The sequence below is a fragment of the Emys orbicularis genome, chromosome 22 (genome assembly GCF_028017835.1).
Source record: "Emys orbicularis isolate rEmyOrb1 chromosome 22, rEmyOrb1.hap1, whole genome shotgun sequence".
Lineage (NCBI taxonomy): Eukaryota > Metazoa > Chordata > Testudines > Emydidae > Emys > Emys orbicularis.
The window spans coordinates 7737510-7760109 of NC_088704.1; the positions used below are offsets into that span (position 1 = coordinate 7737510).

The 22600-nt window shown below is 49.9% G+C and overlaps 1 protein-coding gene across 1 annotated transcript in view; it reads left to right on the plus strand.

Annotated features, from left to right (window-relative positions):
- IGSF21 (immunoglobin superfamily member 21) overlaps positions 1–22600 on the plus strand; it is a 164616-nt gene that overhangs the window by 40609 nt on the left and 101407 nt on the right. Inside the window, exon 2 of the mRNA XM_065421377.1 lies at positions 10218–10339. Coding sequence (XP_065277449.1) covers positions 10218–10339 — 122 coding nt within the window. The remainder of the gene's footprint in view (positions 1–10217; positions 10340–22600) is intronic.

The window sequence follows — 22600 nt, forward strand, 5'->3', positions numbered from 1 at the left end:
GGGATTGTTTAGTGATGTAGGGGGCTGTCGTGTGGTGGGGAACATGTGCGCGGTGGAGAATACATGGTGTTGTGGAATTACTGAGAGATGTGCATGGGTCTTTGTGCATGCAGATTGCGACTGTGTGGGGGGGGACGCGTGTGTGTGTCGGGGTTGGGGAGGGTTCGGTGTGTGTTGGCAGATGTGTACGCTGGGGGAGATGAGTCTGTGATTTGGGCCCAGGCTAACCAGTTTCCCGCCGTACTGAAACAGCCCCGGCCCGGCCTCCGGTGCTCAGCCCCACAGGAGACGTTGAAGTCCCCGAATTATCTCCTCTCCCAAAGCGAGCGAGAGGCGCCTGGGCTGGCAGCGCGGGAAGCAGGAGCTCCTGAGCCTGGAGACTTTAAATATATGTCGCTTCGCTCAGAAGCCGACCCCAGGGCTCAGATAAAGGTGTACAAATCGGGCTAATCCCTGGAGATAGACTGGTTTGTATGCACCTTTTCATAGGAACTTCTTAGCTGGCTGTAATCCCCCGAGGAACAGGCCATTCCGAGGGGGGGTTCATCCCACTTTTCTTTCTTCTTGGATTTTTTTTTTTTTTAAGCTCCTTGTTCTCGGTGACTTTGGGGAGTTGCGCTGGGGCGTGAAGTGATGTTAATTGATGCTGGCCATGGGGGGCCAGAGCACAGCAGTGCATATCCACCTCCATCCAAAACTCCAGCCACCCCACATGCACCCCTCCTCTGCTCTGCCGGTGCAGCACCCCCAGCTCTGCCAGTCCTACCCCCTGGCAGTACTGTTGTGCCTTGATCTAGACCGGCAACATCCCTTGCCGTTCCAGTCCCATGCATCTGCCAAATGCCCCCCAGTGCAGACTGGCAGCACCCTCTGTTATCCCACACCTCCCCCCTACCAGCTCTGCCCCTTTCTAATCAACATCCTTGCGCCTTGTTGGAATCTAAGCCCAAGGGTGGAGGATTAACTAGGAAGCTGGACTCCCCACCTGGCCATGAGAGGGGCCTGCTCCCGCTCAGGTTCGAGGCACGTTGGCTGGGCGGTTTGGAGTAATTTGCACGGCCCCGCCGTGGCCGTTTCTACTCTGTGGATAAGTAGGATTGACGGAGCCCAGGGAACGTGCAGGCAAACAGCTGGTGTAAGTCTGTCAGTGGATGTTTGTCGTCCTGGTCTGCAGCTCCTCCCTGCCTGCAGTCTCCTAGCACAACGGGGGCACAGCCTGAGGTTCTACCACAGTACAACTGCCTAGTCATACGAGAAGCTGAGATCTGGGACGGCAAAGGTCACTGTTTGAGCCGGTCTTTGAGGAAAGCATTTGCAAAGTCCTTTATTAGTGTGAGCGAGGCGGTGCAACCCCCCGCCCCAAACCTGTTACCCCTAGAGCTAATGGCAGTGCCACTCTGTTTTAATGTGGAATTCAGAAGGGATTCTGATCAGCTCAGTGAAATCCTCCCTGAAAAGGAATACCTCCAGCACAAGCTCTGGAGTGCACGCCTGGCCTCTGTGAGTGGGATAGCGAGTGCGCTCCGAGATGGAATGGAGGAATGGAATTTAAACAGCTCGAGCAAAACACGCAAGCTGTCTTCGCTCCCTGCCACTATTCCGCTTTGTAGCAGCCGCGGGATTGGGCCGTAAGTGGGATATCAAGTTTATTGCAGCTATTTCCAACCTGTAATTGGTTTTGTGGAACACAAAGAGGAAAAGAGGTGAGTGGCTTTGGAAGGCAGCTGCTGGGAGAACGCGAGGCTAGTGGTGTTTTGTTCTATTTGTTTGCACAGGCCAAGCGAAAATCACCGTCCCGTTTGCCTGTTGCACTGACAGACCTAAGTACATTCACCGCGCTTCAGTTCTCCAACTTCAAACGCGGTGTCGGAAGGGAGCCTGGAAAGAATCAATAAGATGATTTGGGCAAAGCCCAGCCTGCATGGAAACAAGCAACAGAGGCACAATATATGGATGCCACAAAAAAAGAGACGCTTAAGTAGAGTCATGCTGGGATTGTAGGTGTGGTACAGTGGCGGTGGGCTGCGAGGATGTGGGTTTGACTGGTTTGCTACAGCACAGTGTGTATGCGGCAATATACTGCAGGGAGGCAGTGCAGAGGATGCCAATTACATTCAACAGCAGCAGCGCAGTGCTGCATGCTGCAATATACTGCAGGGAGGCAGTGCAGGCAGAGGACGCAAATTACATGCTGCAGCAGCGCAGTGCTGCATGCTGCAATATACTGCAGGGAGGCAGTGCAGGCAGAGGACGCAAATTACATGCTGCAGCAGCGCAGTGCTGCATGCTGCAATATACTGCAGGGAGGCAGTGCAGGCAGAGGACGCAAATTACATGCAGCAGCAGCAGCGCAGTGCTGCATGCTGCAATATACTGCAGGGAGGCAGTGCAGTCGGAGGATGCAAATTACATTCAGCAGCAGCAGTGCAGTGCTGCATGCTGCAATATACTACATTGCAGTTGGAGGATGCAAGTCGTACTGATCAGCACTTTACTGTAGGCAGATGGTGGATTAGGAGTATATAGATTATATTGATTTGTTGCAGCACATCTGTAGCAGCTGCCCCCTGCATCAGGGGGAAGATCGTGTATTGAGCATACCGATGCATTTGCTGCAGGCTACCGCCATATACTGTGGAGCTCCTGTGTTGAGGTTCAGACACTGGGGACTCGCCACAGCACGATGCCTCCTGCTGCAGCCCTGCAGCCTGGAAATGGTGGCCGGAGGATGCAGAATATACTAATTGGCCTGTCGTGCGAAACAGACAGGAGGTCAAGGGCCAGCTCCGGCTCTTAGACTGGTGTTTGCTTTCATTGTCATATCCTGCACGAAACCGTTCTGCTTGGAGAGTTCTCCGAAGGGAGAAGAGCTGCAGAGCTACAGAGCCAGGCGAACGGGAGATGCTGCAAGCTGCGTTCTTCCCAGCGGCCAGCAGTGCCCCCAAAACACCTCTGCCCTGGATCTCATTCCGTATGGGCACCAGGGGACCACAGCTTCAGTGCTGTTTCGGCAACTGGCATTTCCTCCTCCTCTTTCCAGCATAACTAGGGGAGACGGCAACAGGAGACTTAGCTCCCCTACCACATCCCTCTGTCCTCACTCACGTATCCAATACAGCTGGGGAGGAGGAGGAAAACCCTTGTGCTGCTCCCGCACCACGTGTCCTAGGGCTAGGAGAGAAGACAGAGCCACCTGTGGATGATACCAACTGGGGTCACGACTGGTGCTGCACAGAGTCCTGCGGTTTGGGAAGCCGGGGTTCCGGCAGGGCTCGTTGGGGGGTGCAGGGCCCCCCTCCTGCCCTCTGTGAGTTTTGCTGAATTCGGCATTCACCGGAGCCCCAAGAGGACGAAGCAGCCCGGCCTAGTGAGTGGGACACTGACAGAGGAGTCGAAAGACCTGGCTTCTGTTCCTGGCTGCGGGTGACGTTTCATAGACTCTAGGACTGGAAGGGACCTCGAGAGGTCATCGAGTCCAGACCCCTGCCCGCATGGCAGGGCCAAATACTGTCTAGACCATCCCTGATAGACATTTATCTAACCTACTCTTAAATAGCTCCTGAGATGGAGATTCCACAACCTCCCTAGGCAATTTATTCCAGTGTTTAACCACCCTGACAGTTAGGAACTTTTTCCTAATGTCCAACCTAAACCTCCCTTGCTGCAGTTTAAGCCCATTGCTTCTTGTTCTATCCTTAGAGGCTAAGATGAACAAGTTTTCTCCCTCCTCCTTACGATACCCTTTTAGATACCTGAAAACTGCTATCATGTCCCCGCTCAGTCTTCTCTTTTCCAAACTAAACAAACCCAATTCTTTCAGCCTTCCTTCATAGGTCATGTTCTCAAGACCTTTAATCATTCTTGTTGCTCTTCTCTGGACCCTCTCCAATTTCTCCACATCTTTCTTGAAATGCAGTGCCCAGAACTGGACACAATACTCCAGTTGAGGCCTAACCAGCGCAGAGTAGAGCGGAAGAATGACTTCTCGTGTCTTGCTCACAACACACCTGTTGATGCATCCCAGAATCATGTTTGCTTTTTTTGCAACAGCATCACACTGTTGATTCATATTTAGCTTGTGGTCCACTATAACCCCTAGATCCCTTTCTGCCGTACTCCTTCCTAGACCGTCTCTTCCCATTCTGAATGTGTGAAACTGATTGTTCCTTCCTAAGTGGAGCACTTTGCATTTGTCTTTATTAAACGTCATCATGTTTACCTCAGACCATTTCTCCAATCGTTGGCAAGTTATTTCCCGTCCCGCCCTTCATCTGTCTTATCTGTTTAGATTGTCAGCATCCAGTGGGACTTGCAGCGGCCCTGGGGCCATCGATAGCACACATGTGGCCAAAGTGTGCCTGCCCGAAGGGGCAAGCGAGTGTATTAACCGCAAAGGATACTACGGCCTCGTTCGGCAAGCCGGATTCACGTCTACTACAACCAGGCCTCTCCAAGCTGTGAGCATGCTCAGGGAGGTGGCGTTTGGCAGGGCGAGGCTACCAGACTGAACACTGAACCAACAGCTGCTCTGACGTCTAAAGAGGGAAACCAAGCATCAAGGCGCGAGGGAACGTGCCCAGGAATCGGCGCTAGCCTCCCGATCCTCCCCGCCCCTTCGTCCCCCCGGCGCGTAGTGTGACATGCTGGAAAATCCAATGTTCCACCCGCTGATTGCACAACAATGGGCAGCTAACGCTATTATAGGAACACTGCCAGCTCCTTTCTTGGCAAATATCACTTTATTAGGGGAGAATAAACAAGAGGAGAGTTCATTGCTGGCTGTGGGGCTGAACCTGGGTGGAGGGGATGGTCTCCAGCAATGGCGCCGGCTGGTTTGTTACAGTGCGTAAGCACGTGGCTAATTCCAAGCACATGGGTAGTTCCACTGAAGTCCGTGCCGCATTCTCCTGGGACTCACCTGTGGAAATCAATGGGACTATCTGTGTGCTGGTGCTTAAGTCGCTTGCTGAATCGGCGCGTGGAAGCCCTGATCCAGAGCTCACGAAAATCAAGGGGAAAGTTTCCCTTTAATTTTAACAGGCCTCCATGATGCCTCTAGAGGACTCTGAGACATGCACGTCCCAACAGGGGAAGGGTAAAAGAGGCGGGCTGGGGGTGGATTTATGCCTGAAATAAGGCCGGCAGATACAGACCCTGGTTTATCTCTGAAATAATCCCAATGACTTGAAAACCCACGGTGATATTCAACGAAAGAGCTGCTACTAGCTTCCTGGCTCTGTTAGCGACTGTAAAACTTTCTCTTTATCGCTGGTCCAGAGCAGGTTCATTGGCTTGGTCCAAAAAAAAATGTAAATAAAGGTGAGGGTAAATGACACACATCCTTGAAAACTTCCCCTCCTGCCCCAAAGAGCCGGAGATTTATGGCTTGGATAATTCTTTTTGCAGTTCTTTATCTTGTGTATGTGTGAGTATGTATTTTCTTTGTAATAAAAGCCACAGCCTAGGCAAATAAATTTGAAGAGACAGTTTTACTGACAGCTTTTTTCCTCCTCTGTGTAATAAAAAAAAATAGAGTGAAATTTGAGATAAGAATGGTAGCGCAGGCTGCATTTTAAGAGCAATATAAAGGAACCATACCTGGCAGGAGGAGAAAGGCAGATGCAAGCGGAAAGGCCAACGTGCAAGTGCCTTCCTGCTTGGCTTTCTCCTCTTCTAAGCCTCTTCCCTGCCCCGAGCCCAGACACGGTGTAGAGTGTAAAAGGAAGAGGGGCTGTGTCATGGAGGAATGGAATTCACAGTCGCAGGATGTTGACTCCGCAAGCTGCAGCTGGAGTTAAAACCAAAAAGCAGGGTATGGATAATTTTTAGGATGAACTTGAAATGTTTTACAAGCATTTAGTACCCAACCCTACAAGATAAGGATAATCAAACCTCAGGCTTCAGGGCACAGTCGATTGCCTGTAGGGGTCAGGAAGGAAGTTTCCCCTCCTCTATAGCAATTGGGATTGCTAGCTGCATTATGGGAGATAGATGGGGCTGCCTTCTTCTGAAGCACCCAGCATGTGCTTGGGCTGATTCTAAAATGGAATATTACTGATGTGCATTGATCATAAGCATTATCGGTGCATTTATTGACCATACAGAGCATCCGGATGACCTCCTAGCCCCTTCCTCAAATTCCCAACAAGCTTCTCCCTGTGGTTTTATTCTGTTGCTGCCTTGGTGTAGCCATCCCTTTACTCATGTCTGTAAACTCTTTGTCTGGAAGTGTAGTCATTGCTCCTGCCATTATGGGCACTGTCACTTTTGACCCCGATCATTTTTATTCTCCCATATGAGCTGCGGGCTGGGAGAACAGTCAGAGAAAAGGTCTGGGAGCCTGGGTGGTGCTGGGCAGAGCTGTGTGAATAACTGATTGCTTTGTTCTGAAAAATCAAAAACAAAGATTAGTTTTGGGTTGACCCCACACAAAATTTCTTTGGAATTTTCAGTGAACCAAAAAGTTGGGGGGTGGGGAGGCGGGAGATTTCATGTCAAAAGAAATGTTTCATTTGACCTAAAACAAAATGTTTCATTTCATTTTTGAGCTTTTTTTCTCTCTCTCTTTTTTCCAGTGGAATTGAAGTAAATACTGAAAAGAAATGTTCTGAATTGAATTTTTTTCAGGGGGATTTTCTGACAAACAATTTGACACAAATCTGCAAAATGTGTGGGTTGAACTAAATCTGCATTTTTGGTGGGGGGGAAAAAGTTCCAGCCAGAATAGGCTGCCCCGCTCCAGCGTTGGATTCTAAATCAACCTGAGCCACTGTCAATCAACTCCAGGAAGTCATAAACCTCCCTGCAAGGCAAATGCTGCCCACCATTGGAGCTGAATTACAGACCGCAGACCTGCCACTGTTTGCTATGCAGCCTTTGCACAATTCAGAGCGAAACATATTTGCCACGCAGGCAAAGCCCTTGCTGCAAAATGCCTTGAGGCAGCATAGCCGGACTCCCAACACCGCTCAGCGGCAGTAGCTTTGTATTTACAATGTCGTTCTCTGTGATGTACATGGCTGACTCCTTCTCCCGTGTATTTGCAAAGTGCTGCTCCTGGATTTTATTGGCTCCATTTGTGCAAGCAGTTCCCATATAAGCCGCTGAATGACTCTGAAATAGCTTCGAGGTGCCAGGAGCGCTTTATTCCCTTAGCACGTTTACTCCTTTGTTTTAAATAGATATGAGCCCGACATGCACAATTTGGATCCCGATCTAGGCCTTGAACAGCGCAGCATCCAGGAGCTGCAAGTTGATTTGGCCCGTTTTAGAGATGAACACCTGCTGTGAAATTCATATCGGGGATGTGGATTCCAAATGGATCGGACCCGAATCTGGATTCCTGATATTCACACAGTGTTCGGCTCTCAGGTTCTAATTTTCAGATGGGCTAAGTGAGAAATACAAGCTCTAAGGGGAAATGGAAGAGCTAGTTAAAGCTTTAGTGGAATTTTAAAGTCCTGCAGTGGACGTTTCACGGGTAGGCCCGTTAGTGCATCTTGCTGACTCGCTGAGACGTACGGAAAGGAGTCACATACGCAACAGACCCCCTTTGTGTTTAAAGGACATAGATCCACCTTTTATTCGCAGCAGCATTGGGTTCATGCACCACAAATCTCTCCTTGCCCATGGAGAGCTAGGGTCCCCATTGCTTGCTGAGCCACAGGACACATGGACTTTCTCTCCCCTCTGTTTCATCCTTGCCCCTTCCCTCTCCTAACACAAGAACTAGGGGTCACCATATGAAATGAATAGGCAGCAGGTTTAAGACAAACAGAAGGAGGTATTTCTTCATGCAACGCACAGTCAACCTGTGGAACTCTTTGCTAGAGGATGTTGTGAAGACCAAGACTATAACAGGGTTAAAAAAGGACTAGATAAATTCGTGCTATTAGCTAGGATGGACAGGGATGGTGTCCCTAGCCTCTGTTTGCCAGAAGCTGGGAATGGGCGACAGGGGATGGATCACTTGATGATTCCCTGTTCTGTTCATTCCCTCTGGGGCACCTGGCATTGGCCACTGTCGGAAGACAGGATACTGGGCTAGGTGGACCATTGGTGTGACCCAGTTTGGCTGCTCTTATGTTCTCGTCGTAGCCGGTGATCTAGGTGGGGTGACAGCCAGTGGGGACAGTGGCTACAAGGGGAAGAGAAAATCAGGGAGCTCCTTTGTTGTGCTCCCCACTCAGGGTAACATTTTGACCCAGAGCTGCTACTCAAGAGGCACCATCCCCATCCACATGCAGCCAGGTCCCTTGCAGAGTGTTCAGGGTCCGATTTTTATCATGAAGCTGCTGAGACAAGCGGTAAAATGCAGCCACACGGCGGGCTAAGTCACACAGCCCTGCTGCTCGGGAAGGCTTTGAAAGCCCTGGCCTGTTTCTTACGGCGCTCGCACGGCGCAGGCGAGCTCCTGGACCCTCTGGCAGTCTGCGGGAATTGTAGCCCCACTGCCAGACCTCAAAAGCCAACAGCGTGAACAGTGGATCAAAGTTTCTTTCTTTTATTTTATCCTCCCCTCTGGATTATTTTTTGTTCTCTCTCTCTCTCCCATTTACTTTTTTAAAAACTTTGTACTAATTTGTTTTTGAACAGCCTTAAACACAAAAAGTCAAAGTATGTGTGTTGGAGGAGGGGGGGGGGCGTTATAAATCTCGAAGCTTTACAGAGAATGGAGTCGGGGGGGACGGAGACGACAGGGCAACTTAATCCCCCCCGCCTTTTACAATAAGATTCCTTTAACGAGAAAATCAGACCAGCCGGCTGGAGATAGGAGTCAGAGAAAATGAAGCCGGAGAAAAGGCCCCTGCTCTTGTGATGGGATAGCAGGGAGCTTTGCAGAGATAACAGCCTAGCAGATGAGAGTGGGGCGGGTTTGTTTTTTTAATGGTTTGTGGGAAAAGGAAATAAAAATTTAAAAGCGGACAGAAAAGATGAAGGGGGGGGGAGGGAGACACCTTCAAGGTTTTCACCTTTTCTGTCTTCTAGCTAAGGTCCTTATCTAGCCTGCATGACAAGAGCATCTGAGCCCCTGACAATCTCTAACAGAGTCAGTGTACCAACACCCCTGGGTGGCAGAGAAGTGCAGTTATCCCCATACTATGGTGGGGCACTGAGGCCCAGAGAGACTTACCCACGGTCACCCAGGGAGTCTGTGGCTGTGCTGGCAATTGGACTCAGGTGTCCTAAAAGTGAGGCTACTACGCTAACCATTGGACCATCCGTCCTTCTCTGGGAGGAGCTGGGCGTTGGGTAGGGCTCAGTAATGGTGGTCTACGGTTTGGGGGATTGTGTGAGGAGGTAGATTAGTTTGTGTTACGTTTCTGTTCCAGCTAGGTGATTCCATTGGATCTCGGGGTAACTGACATGTCTGTCTGTCTGAGGGCACCTGGAGCATTGGATGGGTGCTCTTCTCTTGTGATTTATAAAACATGTGATAGACAATTACTGGAGACAGGTCCGGTACCAAACTCCTGGATCTAAACACCCTCAAACTCTGGTCTCTATCACTGTAACAGGTTGGCCAACCACTCTGGATTGGAACCCCTCTAAACTTGGTAGTTTGGGCCAGTGTCTGATCATAAGAGGAAGAAGCTCTGCCCTCCCCCACGCAGTCAGATTTTGGAAGGAGATCTGGGTTGGCATGAGATCATGGGTTTGCTGGCTGCTGTGCTTTACTATCAGCGAGCACTGCCAGGGACTCAGAGGCAGCATGGGGCGGATGGCGTGGGGCTCGCGAGCTATGGGAACTAGCCCAATGAGCCACATGGTTGTCTATTTTCTGTGGAACTTTCACTGACCAACAGAGGTCACTTCCATTCATTGTGAAGGAGGAGACTCCAGGTGTTTCTTCTCCACCTGGGAAAAGCCCATGGCCCCATGCAGAGCTGTGTGCTGGGGAAACATACGTTTTTGTTACACAGGGATTTGAGCTAGACTGGTCTCTTTGTCCCTGTAGGGATCATGGTTGACAAATAAAAAAGCCACCCCTACTTTAGCCTGAAAGCTTGTGCATCAAACGTAGAGATGGAGCCAAATGGAGACTCCAGATCTGAACACCTCATAAACTCTGAGGGAGTTTGGCTCTGAACTTGGTAGCTTGGACCCATCTCTGAATCAAATGCTGGTCCAGTAAGATGTACAATGCTGCTGATCTGTCTGCCCATTTAGGACAAGCCCAGCTATCAAATTCTTATACACGTGTGTGTCCTTGGCAGGTAACAGATGGTGGTACCATCAAACAGAAGATCTTCACCTTTGATGCCATGTTCTCCACCAACTACTCGCACATGGAGAATTATCGCAAGAGAGAGGACTTGGTGTACCAGTCAACAGTGCGGTAAGCAATTGCACCTCCATTGAAGAGGGTGCTCTGAACTTTCCTAAGTTATATGAGATAGCAATTTCAGAGGATTCTACTGGGTTAAAACATTGTGTGTGGGGGTGAAGGGAGGGGGAGATTGTGTGTCTTCATCCTGGTCTGAACTGTGCAAACCTACCATGAGGCAAAGCATGCACAGACCACTCATTTTTAGGACAATTGGGACATCTATATTGTACTCTCTGTGATGTATTTACTCTCTTTGCCCAGTGCTGATACTGATACAGACAGCTAACATCCAGCAAGTGTAGGCTATAATCCAGAGGTGTGGAACAGGAAACACCTGAATCATTTCCAGAGATGGGTCCAAGCTGCTGTCGTTGACTGAGATCTGGATAGAAATGCCTCCAAAGTCTAGGGGGGTTCAGAACCCTAATTCCAACCCAGACAACCTAATAGCACCCCCAAATATTGATGCAATACCTGACACACATTCAATAGACGTAGCAGAAGTGGGCATTGTCTCAGATACTCAATACTTGGGTCTAACTGATTGTCAGACGTGGGGGCAGGAAGGAATTTTCCCCTACGTCAGATTGGCAAGAACCATGGGGTTTTCTTGCCTTCCTCTGCAGTGTGGGGTGCAGGTCACTTGCTCGGATCATCTGGGTGTCTCTCACTTTATCAATGCTCCGTCATTGCAGGGACCTCAGGCACTGGTGCACCTCAGTCCCTCCTGTTCTCTGCCTGTGGCACACAACTGTTGAATCTCCTGAGGGCTGCAATACTTTGGTCTCATTCTGGTTGTGGAGCAAGAGGTGGGGGTGGCTGGGTGGTGATGGCCTGTGATTTGTAGGAGGTCAGACTAGAGGGTCTGGTGTGGTCCCTTCTGGCCTTCAACTCTATGACTCTAGCCTAGATTCACAAAAGTATTTACATATCTAAACCACAGACTTACGCACCTATGTCTGGGTTTAAGCACCTAAGTCCCGGGTTTAGGCTCCCACTGCGATTCACAAAACTACCGCCAAACCCTGTAGGCTCCTAAATTCACTCAACACCGATGTTCTTGCTGTAAAAGTTCCCTCGGTGCCACTGTTTCTGCCTCTGACCACCTGCACCGCTGCCGCCTTCTAGGCACCTGTCTCCTGCCTTAGCCCCAGAGCGATTTGCGAGCCAGGGAAGATAGGCCTAACTCACATGCGAGGTACTGGGGCCCGATCGGGTCGGTGCCCTCTGAGCGCGCCAACCAGCTCGGGCCCCTCAGGACTTCACACAGAACCGCCTGGGTAGAGGGGACAGGAGGAGCTCCCTCATAGCCTTTAGCCCAGTGGTCAGGGCACTCTCCTGGGATGTGAGAGGCCCTGGTTCAAGTCCCCTCCACCGAGAGGCAGAAGGGATCAGCTACCTCTCAGGTGAGTGCTCTTATGACCGGGCTATGGGATATCCCAGTGCAGGGCTCCCTCTGTCTCTCTACTTCCGTTGTCCCACTGTCAATAAATCATTATAGAGTTGTTTGTGCCAGAGAGATAACGAGTGAGAGAGCACAGGCCTGGCAGTGACTGTAGCCTAGGGGCCTAATGCCAGAGAGGGTTCGCAGCTGAGAATCGCTAGCAGAGCTAGGCGCCTATCTCCGTGAGAGGGGCAGGACTTAACATACACCCCTCTGGTCAGCCTCTCCCGTTGGCTAGCCCAGCATGCTGGCGTTTGTGAACCACCGTCGAAGGCATCATCTCTCCCCATTCGGCGTCTCCCTCAGGCTTCGTGAATCCCGGTGTGTGCCTGTGATTTTCTAGGTGCCTATAAGTTAGTTGGATACCAATCATAATATAGTTTTTATTGCCAAAAGGCAAGGGGTTAGTTGTGAGGCTCAGCATCACAACACCTAACTCCTGTTGTGCATCCAGGCCTCTCTAATGGGTCGATACCTGCTTGAAAGGAGTGCGGGTGACTGGAAGCTTTAGCCAGGACTCAATGGCTCCACCGAGCGAGAGGTGCTGGCATCGGACACAAACGCTGTTGTTTGTCCATCCCCTTTACTAAGCCCGTGAGCTGAACAGTGAGGCTTTCGTACCCTGAGTTGCTGAAACAATTTGCTGGTCAATAGCTGAACGGCTGGGCACTGCCTGCTCTGTCCGGTAACAGGCCACAGCATTTGGGATCCTTCCCACAAAGATATAGAGCAGAGCCCAGGTGAGAGGATTTGGCAGCTGGGCAGAGGAGACAGGCAAGATCCTGACGGGCAGCAACCTCATCCACGTTGATGCAACCTCCCTGATCGCCTGTGGGCCTCGCCTCTTCCTCACTGGGACCCTATCCTGGAATCTAGCTCCCCCCCACCCCCCGGAAAGATGAAGTTTGAGCCCCCAGTGAATTTTCACTCCCAGTGAAATTCTGCCTGCTGCAGAAAGCGGTGGGCTCTGGAGCATTCCAGGTACCATTTCAGAGCCCTAAGGAAGGCACCCGAGCCTGGTCTGGATGCACCTAGGCCTCAACGCCATATTTTGAGGTGTACAGGGCCATAGACCAACACTTGGACAGTTTAATGGGTGGGGCCCCCATATACAGTTGTGGGCTTCCCATACGTCTAGAGTCAGCCATGGCCTAGGTCACCCTGAGGCAGCAGAGGGCCCTCCAGTACCTAAGAGGCCTCGGAGACTGGGATTAAGGTTACGAAAAACATGACTGTGTCTGTATGAAGTCTGAGATGGGCCGTTCCATTCTCCAGCAAAGTTCCGTTCTGTTTGTTGCTCGTCCCCAAGGCCATGATCACAGTGTGAACTCGACCCTCTGAGGCCCGGGATGGAATCTCATGAGTTTGTGTTGGCCTGCTGGGGTCCGATTCTTCACTGCCCAGCCCCTTGCGCGGTCATTTACAGCAGTGCCCTGGGGCTGGAATGTTACTGGGTCTGAACGGTAGCATTCTGCACTCAGGTGGCCGGGAATTTGAGGCTCGTATCCAGGGCATCTCCTCTCTGGAGCCCATGTCGAGCATGTTAATGTCTCCAAGGACTGCAACTGAAATCAGGACGCTCAGTGACTCTGACCTTTTCTGTGCCCGTTCCACTGTCATCACCTGGAGAACCCCTAAGGAAGAGGCATATTGGAAGCCAATCAAAGCGCAAAGCATGGCCAACGAGCCAACCGTGCGTTGTAAATCATGACGTTCATCCTCGTGACAAAGACCGTGATGAGCCGGAGCGAGAATGTCGCCTGTTCTCTACTGCCTTGCCAGTTCCTTTGTGGCACCTCCTATCTTCCTCTCTTTCTCTGCATTGTCTCTCCTGACCCAGTTCCGAATATCTGCCGATCTTTGCAAAGGCTGATTGGAAACTTGGATGCTAGTACTTCGTCTCATGACAGCTGAAAGTCTGCGAGGCTGCTTTTTAGTGAAACGAGAGCAGCTGCTTTTGATGGACATGTCAAGACGTGAAATGTTGGTACAATGGTTCTTTCCTACCTGCGCTCATCCAAAGAGCAGGGGGGAGGGAGGCGTTCGAGAGGAAGAAAGCTTTTAAACTAAAATTTAAGGGAAGGGAGAGGGGGGAGGAAGCCAACAACCCAACCGTTATACGAAGAGGAATCAAGTTGGAGGCAAGGGCTGCTGGTGCTTTTGCTAGATTGGCGACAGGACTTCAGGGATAAGAATGCCACATTTACATATAAATGAAGATATTTACAAATTAATGCATTTCAAGCAAGAGAAAAATCCCGGCATCACAGCTGTCAACGCTTCATCCCCTCTTGCAGTGGGAGAGGGAGAGAACGAGGCGAGGAAGATTACCAAAACGCATGACAGCAGGAACGGTGCAATTTTCAGAGGCAAGACGGGGGAGAACTGTGCTTACTTTGCTAGCTTCTCCCTGCCCGTAGCCCTTTGGGGCAGGAAAGACAGGGCCATTTAAAGGCAGAAAGAGCATCCAGCCATCCAGTATAGCCTGAGCGTCTCCCTGGAAATTAGAGATGGATTGAGGAGCTTGGTACTCTAACCACATGTGATTGGGCAACAAAATGGCAAATGAAATTTAATGTGGATAAATGTAAAGTAATGCACATTGGAAAAAATAACCCCAACTATACATACAACATGATGGGGGCTAATTTAGCTACAACGAATCAGGAAAAAGATCTTGGAGTCATCGTGGATAGTTCTCTGAAGCCATCCACGCAGTGTGCAGAGGCGGTCAAAAAGGCAAACAGGATGTTAGGAATCATTAAAAAGGGGATGGAGAATAAGAAGGAGAATATATTATTGCCCTTATATAAATCGATGGTACGCCCACATCTTGAATACTCCATACAGATGTGGTCTCCTCATCTCAAAAAAGATATACTGGCACTAGAAAAGGTTCAGAGAAGGGCAACTAAAATGTTTAGGGGTTTGGAACGGGTCCCATATGAGGACAGATTGAAGAGGCTAGGACTTTTCAGCTTGGAAAAGAGGAGACTAAGGGGGGATATGATAGAGGTCTATAAAATCATGAGTGATGTGGAGAAAGTAGATAAGGAAAAGTTATGTACTTATTCCCATAATACAAGAACTAGGGGTCACCAAATGAAATTAATAGGCAGCAGGTTTAAAACAAATAAAAGGAAGTTCTTCTTCATACAGTGCACAGTCAACTTGTGGAACTCCTTGCCTGAGGAGGTTGTGAAGGCTAGGACTATAACAGCGTTTAAAAGAGAACTGGATAAATTCATGGAGGTTAAGTCCATTAATGGCTATTAGCCAGGATGGGTAAGGAATGGTGTCCCTAGACTCTGTTTGTCAGAGGGTGGACATGGATGGCAGGAGAGAGATCACTTGATCATTACCTGTTAGGTTCACTCCCTCTGGGGCACCTGGCATTGGCCACTGTCGGTAGACAGGATACCGGGCTAGATGGACCTTTGGTCTGACCCTGTACGGCCGTTCTTATGTTCTTATGTAATGTAGACAGAATCCCCATCCTTCCTGCATAAAATTGTCCGATGAGCTCCGCCTGTTTGTTTCTCCTTTGCCTGTTTGTCCTGTATTTTCAGGTAGCCTTTTGGGTCCAGAACTGCTTCTTCACTTAGCTATGATGATCTAGGCTAGATCCTCAGGGGCTGTCAATTGGCATAGCTCCATGGGCTTCCAGGGACAGCTGGTTGAACATTCTCAGAAGCACCGAAGTGATTTAAGAGTCATGCCAGGTTTTCACGACAATGTTTGTGTTGGTCAGGGGTGTAAAAAACTCACACACACCCCCAGCTGACAAGCTATGCTGGCAAAAAAAACCACACCCCAGTGTATCTGCAGCTATGCCAGCAGAAGAGGGCTTCTGTTGGCATAGCTAATATCATTTGGGGGGGGGGGTGTTCCTGGGCCAGCAGAAAAGCTCCTGTTGGCATCAGCTGCATCTACACTAGGGGCCTCTACCAGAACAGCTATACCAGCAAGGCGTTTGTACTGTAGACAAGGCCTATGTCCCACAGGCACTTGGGAGCCTAAAAGACTCATTAAAAGTCAATGGGACTTAGTGCTCGTAAGGCACTTAGGTGCTTTTGGGAATTTTGCCCAGAATCTGTGTCAAGGCCCAGAGAGCTGTAACTGTGATCAGGGCTACGTGCCGTATGTACAGTCCCTGAGCTGAGGAGCTTTCAGGCTAAACAGACGAGACAGACAGAGGACAGGAGGGGAAACTGAGGCAGGAAGTGACTTGCTCCATGCAGGTCAGTGGCAGGCCAGGGATAGAACCTGGGCATTCTGAGTCCAGTCCAGGGCCCTACCCACTAGGCCATGCTGCCTCGGAAAACCATTTTTAAATTAGTCACAGATAATTATTTTAATTACTCATTGCAGCATGAAACGCCCTGTTTTGTCCCTATCACAAAATGCACCGGTGCCTTTTTTCCTAAGCCAGGGCAGCTACGTGGTAACCGATCCCTATTCATAACTCACTCCACAGACCTGAATCATTTGGTCGGCCTGACCTGTCCTTTTGATTCTCGCAAACGTTCTTCCGCTGATAAGGTGACTGCAGAATTGCTCACAGTACTGTACTTTCAATGTGATCCCATTAGGGCTTTATATAGAACTAGGGACGCTGTGGCCAGATGCCCTACTGTCTCCCTCCACCCCACCGCTCGTGCACGCACGCACGCACACTCAGCAGTTAGTGTTCCAGATAATGTTACTGCACAGGTCTCCAAGGGAAGGTACTGCACCACAGACTGTTGACAATTAAAGCCTCTTTCTCAGCAGTTTGTTAGGACACTAGCAGCCATTCAACCGTTCCCCAGAGAGAGAGGCACCTGCACGGGCCTCACCATTTAAAAAGAGGAGCTTTGCTTTTTGATTTGTACTGCTCCTTCCTGGAGAGTGGAAGTGGTTTTTCCAGGAGGGAGAGGAAAGTGTTGGGAGGACTGGACAGGCCACCTAATTGCCTGCTGAATGGAAACAAAATCACCTAAATTTGCCTGGTCTGATGAGATCAATTTCACGTCAATTCCCCAAATACCGAAAAGAAATTATTTCTTCCTAATGCACCTCTTTCTTTTTGGCGTCCTTTTTCTCTCTCTTGTTTGGCCCCCTTTCCACCCGCCTTTACTTCTTCCCTATTTCTTTTTTCCTCTCCCTCCACCTCTTTACTCTCTATCCCTTCACCTCTTTATATTTCCCCTTTAGCAGCCAACCTTTCCACTACGATGTCTCCTCTGCTCCTCTTTCTTTCTTTCTTTCTTTCTTTCTTTCTTTCTTTCTCCCTCATCCCTTGCCCTTTCTTGTTCACTCCTTGCTGAGAGTAATTTTCTTTGTAACACACTCATAACAGGAGAGAGGAGCTACTAATTAATTACCTCTTGCTTGTTCCCCTATTTTAAAGCCTGGCCTTGGACTCCTAATCAGACACTATTGTGTTTTTCGGCTCTGCTTGAGTTTTGTGTGCAGTGTTCTCTTCCTGGCGCTCTGGCGCTGCTCCTTCTGCTCTGCCTTCACCTGAGCGCGGGGGCTCTGGTCTGTCCATGCCATTAGTGCCCTTCCCCTGCAGGCCAGGACCGCCCTAGTTAAGCTGTTCTAGGGGTGCACTCTGATATAGTACCCTTCCAAGTTCCAGCCTGGCGGATGGTAGGCACCAGGATGTACTCTGCCTCCACCTCCCCCCGTGGGCTCCAGGCTCAGCTGCAGCCTTGACATTTGGAATATTTTCCTGTCCAAGGCTCCATGTGTGACCACCACGGTCTTGGCCAGCACCAGGGATCTGCAGAGCTAAGCACGTGAGTCTCTGTAGCTTGAGCTGAAGAGCCAGGCTCTGTAGCGGGGCTGGAACAGACTCCCATCCTGTGTGGATCAGGCACGGATTAGGACACACAACCTGCTCACCAGTGAGTTGCGAACTGTCTCTGGACAAGCCACTACGTGGATAATGGCCACTGCTACAGATGGAACCAAGGACCACCAGAGCTAGAAGCATGCAGCCGCCGCTACTGCTTGAGCTAAAGAGCCGGGCTCCTTTCCTGCAGCTGTAACAGACTCACGTCCTTGGTGTACTGGGCCCAAAGGGGGATGCACTGACCAGTGAGCTACACTGGCAGCCGTCCTCTGGCAAGCGGCCCCATTCTCGCACTGGCCTGTCTGCAGGTGACTCACCCTGCCAAGCAGCGTTGCTGGGGTTGACTTGGCTGTCACGTCCCAATAATGCGTTGAGCTCCAAACGCGAAGCCCTTGAGACTCATTAGCACAATATAACAGGAGTACTTGTGGCACCTTAGAGACTAACAAATTTATTAGAGCATAAGCTTTCGTGGGCTACAACCCACTTCTTCGGATGCATAATATGTGACTCTGAGCTTCCCTGGGCCTGTCGGCACTGCACCCCTATCTGACTAAACTCCCCGAGTCCTGTCCCAACATGCACGGGGCTCGATGGGAAACCTGTGATGGAGTCTCTGGGAGCCGTGGTTCTTTAAAAGCTGGGGGGGGTCATTACACAGAACATTACACTGTTCTCCTTCCCAGTCAGGCAGGAGCTACCAGGAGCAAAGGCTTCTGGGTACATAAGAGCATGCATGGAAGGGAAGTAAAAGGAATATGCCCGGATTTCCAGTCCTAAAAAAAAAATCCCTCCTGTGATATCAAATATAGCTCGCCTGGAGCAGGAGTCCATGTCTCATAAGCTGAACAGAGCGGGGCTGGATGGTGGGGGTGTGGGAAAACCTGGACACTGCCCAGTGGTGCTGGTTATTCAGAGAGTGGCGTGGGGGGGGGGAGAGGTGAACTTTGCCAAGCTATTCCGGCTCCAGCTAGACTCCACTCATGCAGCTGTGATAATCCCTAGATCTAATTACCTGATCATTAACAACAGAGGGCTCAGTCCTGGCCTTGGAGGCTGTGTCCATCCCATAATTTGGGGATGGAGCTGCGGGAGGTGCTTTACATAAACTACGGTCAAAAATAGACTGAGGAAACAGGCCAAAAATAAATAAATAAATTAAATAAATAAAGGCAGAAAAACTCATCTTTGCTTCTCTTCCGAGCAAGAAATCACTTCGAGGCGTGTCACCTTTATTACTAATTACCCGCTTGCTTTATGGCCAGCGTTATAAAAACAAAACCGGAGCCTGAAAAATGTCAGGGGGGAGACTTAATTTAAGTTTAAAAGGCCAGGATAAAGTATTTAGTTTTGCAATATTTCTTAAAATTAGAATTTGCTAAACGTATTTCAACTCTTGTTTTCTGCGCGCTAGGTAATAAAACGCTCCTGTATCCTCAGGAATGTATTGTTGCTTCCCCAAGGGTGACTGCTGCTGGTTACTTAAAGATGTGCTTTTATTTGCATGTGTGGGGGTGGGGGTGGACAAGGTGGGTGAGGTAATATCTTTTATTGGACCAGCTTCCTTAGGTGAAGGTCAGGAGACAACCTTTCAAGCTACACAGAGCTCTTCTTCAGGTCTGGGAAAGGTACTCAGATTGTTTAGCATGAGTAATTAGCACATATTCCAAGGGACCATTCAGGGTGAAGTGGCCCATTAACACTCCTGCAGTCATAGGACAAGAAGGGGGGTTAGTGGGTTACAGTGTCTTTATTAAGACCGTGATTTCGAGTGTTATGAATTTAAGTTCCCGGGCTCATCTTTTGGAGGTACTGTGCAGGTTTCCTTGGAGAATGAGGACTGAGAGGTCCGATATCGAGTGATTGTTTTGTGAAGAGTGTTTGCCCCAAAGCGATACAGTGTTTTTGTCTTTTATCATTTTCCTATGTGAGTTTGTTAAACCACAATTTGACGACTTCAATAACTCAGGCATAGATTAGGGGTTTGTTACAGGAGTGGGTGGGTGAGATTCTGTGGCCTGCGTTGTGCAGGAGGTCAGACTAGATGATCATAATGGTCCTTTCTGACCTTAAAGTCTATGAGTTTGAGAGCGTAGTGTCTGGTTTCATTCACATAGTTGTTATTGGGGCATTGAGGGCTCTGGACGAGGTACCCCACATGTTGTGATAGACATGTGTCCATGTGATAGCCGTGGATCTTGAAAGGTGTGTTGTGGGAGGTGTTGATCATCTCAGCAATGGAGATATGCCTGCAGGTTTAGCATCTGGTGTTCTGGCAGGGTCTGGTACCGCTTTGAGTTGGTGTGTCCTAGTCTGTGGGGAGTTTGCTTCCGATGATGAGGTTGGGGGGTTGTTTGAAGGCCAGAAGACGGGGTTCAGGAAAGATTGCTTTCAGGATGTGGTCCCCGTTGAGTATGGGTTGTAATTATTCAATGATACCCCAGAGGGGTTCCAGTGTGGAGTGGTAGGTGACAACGAGGGGTGTGTGGTCTGTGGGGTTTTTTCTACATTGAAGCAGGTTCTGTCAGGGTCTTCGGGTGGCCAGTTCCACAATGTGACGTACTTCTCTGGTGGAGTGTCCTTGTTTGGTGAATAAAAAATATTCTCTCCTTCACCTTGTTTCTCTAATATCCTAGGACCAACTCAGCTACAACACCACTACAGACAACAATGGAACATGTCTGCGGATGCATTCTCGTGCATCTGTGCTCGTATGCAGAGATGTGTTCATGTGTGTGGGCCCGTTTGTGTGGGCATTCTTGGGCGCATTGCTCGCCCGTGTATGTGTGAGCACCCATGTCGGTGTGGGCATTTTTGTGAGTGCACCCACACGCACGCGTGGGCATTCTTGTGTGAATGCAGGCATGTGTGTGCCCATGCATGTATTTGTGCGCACACACGTGCGCATACACACATGCCTTGTTTTTAGCTAGCTGCATGGGGACCTGGCTAATACCCAGGAGCAGGTGTGTTGGAAGAGGGTGCTACCTAGGGGCTAAACCTGAATGTAGAGAAAGGAGTGGGCAGAATCAGAGGCATTCGGGGAGCTCCCTTTGAGACTGGCATCAGGTTCTTGTTAGTTGTAACATGCTTGGGACTAAATCGCCCCTTGGGTGGCTTCTTCCCAGCATGTCTGGGGGGGCCAACCATCCCACGGCCGTGCTCCTTCTCTCTGCTCTGGCAGATTCACTATGCTAAAGGAAGGGGAAGCTGGGAGAGGAATTGTCTCTGGAGCTCCCTCGCCCTGCTGCAGAGCAGAGCAGCTTAGCTTTGTTCACAAGGCAGGCTGATGGCCTGTTGCCACAGCTCGGCCCTCAGAATGTCGCAGAGCCAGGCCCAGTGGCTGGGAATGTCTGCACAGAGCCAGAGAGAGACAGCAGCCGCTATTCCAGCCCACCGGACGGAGTGGCAGCTGTTGCAGCGGTGCCCGAGGCCTGGGGCAGCTTAGGGTTTGTTTTTCCCAACCTATTCCTTGGGCTTTAAATGGGACCTGAAAATCCCAATGCTCAGCCCAGGACCATTCTACAGTGTTCAGCATACCCTGGTGGGGAGGGACAACCCCAGGTTGCTTGGGTTGGCTGGCTGGCAAAGAGGCCAATGAAAGAATCTTCACTGTGGAGGAGGCTGGATGAGGCTGTCAAGGAAGGAATAGGTTTAAGGTTAGATCTGCACTGCACTAGAGGCTGGCTGAGGGTCTGGAGTGGATAGGGAGCTTTGTTCAAGAGCAAAAAGCATGCTAGTGAGGCCACCTCACCCAGGGGCATGCCCCAATCTGTATTCCCCTGTGTCCTAGATGCAGAGCGCCAGATGCAAGCACTCTCCCACCTGGATCTCCTCCCACTTAAATACACTTACCAGTGGCATTGACGAGCCGGCCAAGTAGGAATTTTAATGGAGCGCATGGGTCCCAGCCGGCAATACGTTTTGCCCCACGCATCATGCCCAGCCCATGCGGCAGCAGTGAAGTGGTTAATATACCCTGACAACTCCAGCATCTCCCTGGTTAATGCGGAAGTTGTGATCTCAAGAGAAATGCACCAAGAAATCTGTTTTTTCCTCCCATAGTTTAGGATTTTGGTTCCCTGAGTAGAGTGTGTTCTGCTCATCTGCTGGTTTGATTGCTGTAGAATTTTCTGACATGACTAATTATTGTTTTGAGAGTGTTTTTGAGGCTTTACTAATTGATTACACATTCCCTGACTTGACGGATTTTTTTTTTCTGAATGCAAATGGGTTTTGGTTACAAAACCATTGTCTTTTTTGCTTTGCTCTATATTTAGTCCCTGTTTTACACAGCAATACGGGATAGAGAGAGCCAGTGGGAGCTAGCCGTTAAGGCAGAACGCCTGGGTTCTTGTCCTGAGACTGCCACGGACTTGCTATGTTGTCTGAGACAAATTGCTTACGTCCAAATTTTCAGACAAATTCAGATTGAAAATAAGGCATGTATTTTTAACAGTGAGGCTAATTAACCATTGGGATAGCTTACCAAGAGTTGTGGTGGGTTTTCCATCGCTGGCAGTGTTTAAATCAAGATCAGAGGTTTTTCCAAAAGATCTGCTCTAGTTCAAACAGGTATTGATTCCAGGAAGTCCTATGGTCTGTGTTACACAGGTCAGACTAAGATGGTCAGAGGGGTTCCTTCTGGCTTTAGGATCTATGAAAGCGAAGCAGCTAAAGTTAGGCACAAATCTATATTTAGCCACCTCAGAAAGTGACATGTGATGCTGCAATAGGAGAGGTGGAGGCCCAGCAGCTCAGAAGTTATCTTGGAGTGGTGAACTGATCCCTCTACGGTACTCTGTGTGGAACTGAAGCAGGGCCGGCGCAACCCATTAGGTGACCTAGGCGGGTGCCTAGGGCGCTAAAATTTGGGGGGCGGCGACCGCGGTGGTATTTCGGCAGCAGGACCTTCCGCCGCCTCTGTGGGGGGCGGCATTTCGGGGCAGGACCTTCCACTGCCTAGGGCGGCAGAAAAGCTGGCGGC